The sequence below is a fragment of the Akebia trifoliata genome, chromosome 6, assembly GCF_017979445.1.
Source record: "Akebia trifoliata isolate Shusen 1 chromosome 6, ASM1797944v1, whole genome shotgun sequence".
In the NCBI taxonomy this organism is placed as follows: Eukaryota; Viridiplantae; Streptophyta; class Magnoliopsida; order Ranunculales; family Lardizabalaceae; genus Akebia; species Akebia trifoliata.
In genome coordinates, this window is record NC_141380.1 from 6,816,826 (window position 1) to 6,821,360 (window position 4,535).

General features: G+C 38.3%; 2 protein-coding genes across 2 annotated transcripts; one reads left to right on the plus strand and one right to left on the minus strand.

Annotated features, from left to right (window-relative positions):
- The first annotated feature begins 485 nt into the window (after positions 1-485).
- Positions 486-923, plus strand: LOC147399958 (RING-H2 finger protein ATL52-like). The gene has a single exon (XM_086446566.1). It carries the CDS (start codon positions 486-488, stop codon positions 921-923), a length of 438 nt encoding a protein of 145 aa, XP_086302692.1.
- Positions 924-3,395: 2,472 nt separating this feature from the next.
- On the minus strand, positions 3,396-4,192 carry LOC147399959 (WUSCHEL-related homeobox 2-like). The gene is made up of 2 exons (XM_086446567.1): positions 3,865-4,192; positions 3,396-3,766 (listed from the first exon to the last, which is right to left on the minus strand). The coding sequence occupies exons 1-2, from the start codon at positions 4,190-4,192 to the stop codon at positions 3,396-3,398; spliced, it is 699 nt and encodes a 232-aa protein (XP_086302693.1).
- Between the last annotated feature and the right edge of the window lie 343 nt (positions 4,193-4,535).

Genomic DNA, 4,535 nt, shown 5'->3' on the forward strand with positions numbered 1-4,535 from the left:
CGGTTCCAATTTGACCTCAAACCGAACCGAACTGAATCAAGTTGCACCCCTGTAATATCTATTGAAATGATTTGGTGCATCTTAATACAACTTATTACATAACTTCCTATTTAATACTCTAACAAGATCTACATTAAATCTCACATGAATGGCTCCTTTCTATCATATAAAGGAAAATTTGATTTCAAGCTCCCACTCTTTGATGCTCCATGTATGCTTCACTAATTTATCTTGATTAATGATTCTTAACCGTACAGCATTTTTTTTTGTTATTATAAGCTTTGAAACCCCTAGGTGGGCCTGTTCATCATAAAGCCTATTATCAAAGGAATTATAGGGAACCTTGATTTTAACCATTTTTAAACTATGTGATAGAAATAGACATTGTAAGAAACGTAGCCATTCTTGCAATCAACGCTAAGCACATTGTTTGATAGCTTTTTTTTCTTCTTGGCAGGTTACAACATTGCCCATATTTCCTTAACATGGGAGATGGAGAGCCAAATGGACTCACATCGCCCCGGGTATTCATCCTCCTATCTGGGATTGCATCTGCAACCTTAGCAATTACGATCTACCACTGTTTCATTGTTGGTTGGTGCAACCGACGACGGGCCCATAATGACCCACAACAACAAGAACAAGAAGAAACTCCGTGCGGATTACATGATTCAATAGTGAAACAAATCCCAGCATACAAGTACGATAAGGAGGTTGGATTGATCGGTGATGGCACGTGTGCGGTGTGCTTGAGTGAGTTTGAAGAAGGCGAGGAGATACGCACGCTGCCCGACTGCAGGCACTCGTTTCACGTACCTTGCATTGATATGTGGCTCTACTCGCATACAAGTTGCCCACTTTGCCGTTCCCTTACTTCCCCATCGCCACAATCCTTGCACCATCTATCCGGATCTAATGTGTAATTGGAATTGACTCGTTTTGATGGGTACTCTTGATCTCGATGATAATATTGTGATGCTTAGGGTTTAATCAAGATAATTATAATGTAAGATAATAGTTGGTAAATTAATTGTCAATAAATAAGTTTTTTTTTATGTTGCTTAAGACTTGTAATAGAATTTAGAAAACTGCCTCTTAAATTAGGAGTGTGATTAAGGAGGCAAAATTCCTAAACGACTAATGATATCTGACTCCAAAAAGACACTTGGAATTCACTCGCTGACATGCATGTGTGTACGGAACCATGGTTCTGTGCGGATGCTATGTCAGTGAGTGAATTCCGAGTCAGGTTATCGTGACTCTTCCTAAATGGATCCAACCATCCGTCCTACGTTAGTGATGTAGCCCTTGTCACTAGGTTGTCAATGGACCCGATTTGGGTCTGGCATTAAATGGGCCACAACTAATTGGGCCTCAAACTCTCAGTATAAACTGGCCCATTTAAATGTAAATAATGGGTGGATTACCTCATGGCCCAAACCAAATCCTAAACATGAATCAGGCCTAGACCGTCCCAATTAGGGTTGTCATATTTTTAGTGGAATAAATTATTATTAAGTTGATATCTTGTAGATAATATCTCATCAAAATTTTGAAGAAACTGACCTCTTTGGATTACATGTGACACTTTCAAGGAGGTGTTTCCAATCTGGGGGAAAATGTAGGGATGTGAAATAAATTCAAAATGCCAGGTGTCTTGTAACAAAAATAGTTTCTTCAAAATTTGAAGCAGGCTGCCACTACGTGAAAACTAGAAAATTCGACAGAAAAAATTGACGAGCTAAGGCCCACGAGTTTTAGAAACGGAATTTTGACGGTCCTAAACCGTCAAAGTTCTAGGTATTTCCATATTTGATGGCTTAGAGCTATCGAATTTCTCCCATCTTTCATTAATTTGACAGTTTCGACCTATCGAAAAAAATAAAATAAATAACAATGAAAAATTTGACACCAATTCGACTCCTTTGTCCGTCGAATTTTATGAAATTTGACGGCCTAGGGCCGTCAAATTTGAGCTCATTGTGTGCCCTCTTCAAAGTTGGACTCACAAGTAACTTCAAAATTATTGGTGCTTTCATGCCATTTGTTTTTGAATATTTATTTATTGGAAAATGCTAAAATGACACAAACGGAGACACAAAGGTGACAAAAATGATGTTGTGGTGCACACATAACCGTAGATGCTTTTTACTCGTATTTCGCAGAAAAGCATCTATGGTGATATGCGCGACACCACATCATTTTGGCACCTTTGTGTCTCCTTTAGTGTCAATCCAACATGAGTCTTATTTATTTTTCCAAGGTGGCTTGGGATTCATATATGTTGTTGAGAAAACCTATGATGATCTGTCTAATACACCAAATCAACAGTTATAAACCTACAATAACATAGAAATGGACCACGTGGCAATTTGAAATAATAAAAAAATCCCTAGAAATCGTTAATAAAAGAGTCGTGATAATATGGCTCGCCAAGTGACATACTCAAATGACTCCATAATGTAACAAGTTCGGGTATCGAAGATCTGAACACCTCAGGATACATGATTACACTTTCCCATAAAATGTGTATCACAAGGGAATTGTATATCCCGAGATGTATAGATGTACAATTCTTGAACTTGTCCAAGTCATGGAGTCATTTAAGTATGCCACCTGGCAAGTCATATTATCAAGACTCTTAATAAAATTGCAAACTCAGCCAAAAAAAAAATAAAAAAGTAAAAATAAAAAAGAAAAACAAAAAGAGAGGTGATAATCTAACTACCCCACGTGACATACTCAATCCACTCCTTGACGTGACAAGTTCGAGAATCTTACATCTACTCTCCTTGAGATACATGATTCTCTCGAGATACAATTTTTATAGGGAAGTGAAGTCGTGTATCTTGAGGAGTGGATCTACCGATCCCAGACCTATCACATCAAGGTAGTGGATTGAGTAAGGTGTAGGCTGATTATCATCATTAAAAAACAAAAAAGAAAAAAACTCCATTATTTAAGTGATGAGTCGTGATAATCTGTCTACCCCCACATGACAATTGACTACCTGACGTAACAAGTCTGAGAATTGTAGATTTGTGTTCCTCGGGATACAAAATTCCCACAAGATACACTTTTTATGGGGAAGTGCAGCATTGTATCGCAAGGATCACAGATCTACGGCCTCCAAAGTTGTCATGTCAAAGTAGTTAATTGAATTTGCCACGTGGATAGTCAGATTATAACGATTGTTAAAGAGATATTACTTAAAAGTTAAGTGTTTAATTAAGGGGAGCAAGACAAGACAACCCACCATAGAAACGAAACCATTTTCCAACTCAACATATTTACAACGCTATAAAGCTCGGCATCCAAAACAAATTCTAACAATTAACCATCATATTCAACGATCACTAAGCGAACGTTACTACCCTGCGTATGTTAGCCTGAAATCAGAGAGAGTTTGTATCTCGAGAGCCATCATCAATGAAAGTCTCCACAGAGGTTGATTGATTAGAATTAACGGCGAAAGATGCATTAAAAGGATTTCTAGACTTTTCTTCCAAAATACCAGTTGGGTGCAACGGAAAAAGCACCAAGGTTTGGGGATTGCCGTTAGATTTAACATTGGTGGTGTGAATGATATCGTACTGCGTCGGGTACATATTATATTCATATCCTGCTCCACCATTCTCCTTCCTCTTGTCCATCTTATCTGTGTTTGTGTTTGGGGTCCTCCTAATCCCACCAAGGAGAGAAGCATTGGTGCACTGAGGATAATAGTCAAACCCCCTCTGTTGTATGTTGAATGGGCTGCAAACAACTGATAGCAGAATAACTAAGTTTCAACCATGAGAGAGAAAATAATTTTTAATAATATATTATGTGTGATAAATAATGTAAGAATTGAGAGTAAGTAACCGTTAGAGGAAGCAGGAGTTGAAGGTAAAATGGGTGGAGATCTAGATGAGTGATTGATATAAAACAGCTTCTCATCCTGCTTTTGCCTCTGCTTCTGTCTCTGTCTTGCTTTATGATTCTGAAACCAATAGAAGACGTTTTTTTCTTCTAAGTAACCGTACGCCTTAAGTCTACTCGTAATCTCTTGTATTTGTTCCGCACTCGGAGTCTTGATTCCTTCTCTGTACAAAGCCTCAAGCATGCTTATCTGCTCGTTTGTCGGATTCCACCTCCAACTTGCTGGATGACCTTCACCAGATAACGACACGTCAACCTTCTTATCTTCCATAGATTCTCTTTTCTCAAGTTCAAAAGACTTAAGACTTGAGACTCGAGAGAGACAAAGAGATGTGTTGGGTATTTTTGTATTGTTGGATATGGATTTTGGACCTCTTTATATGTTCGAAAAACCCAAACTTCAAACAACGTTGGAGGCTCCCTATCAAACATAGGGTGGAGATTGGTTATCTGTGTTCTTAACTTGACCGTCAAACGTAGTTTGAGCTTAATAATTTTAATTTGAGGGATTACGAAGCGTTCGGATCGCAGAGGAAAACGATTTGCATACGAGCTCCTCGAATTGTGTAGGAATTTAAAGCAAGTTTGTGATCCTAATGACGTGGCGACTAGTA

Bases quoted from the DNA above. Each gene is read 5' to 3' on its own strand.
- LOC147399958 (XM_086446566.1), top strand. From the start codon at position 486: ATGGGAGATGGAGAGCCAAATGGACTCACATCGCCCCGGGTATTCATC.
- LOC147399959 (XM_086446567.1), bottom strand. From the start codon at position 4,192: ATGGAAGATAAGAAGGTTGACGTGTCGTTATCTGGTGAAGGTCATCCA. The intron at 3,767-3,864 runs GTTACTTACTCT...TTCTGCTATCAG, and splicing joins AACTCCTGCTTCCTCTAACG to TTGTTTGCAGCCCATTCAAC.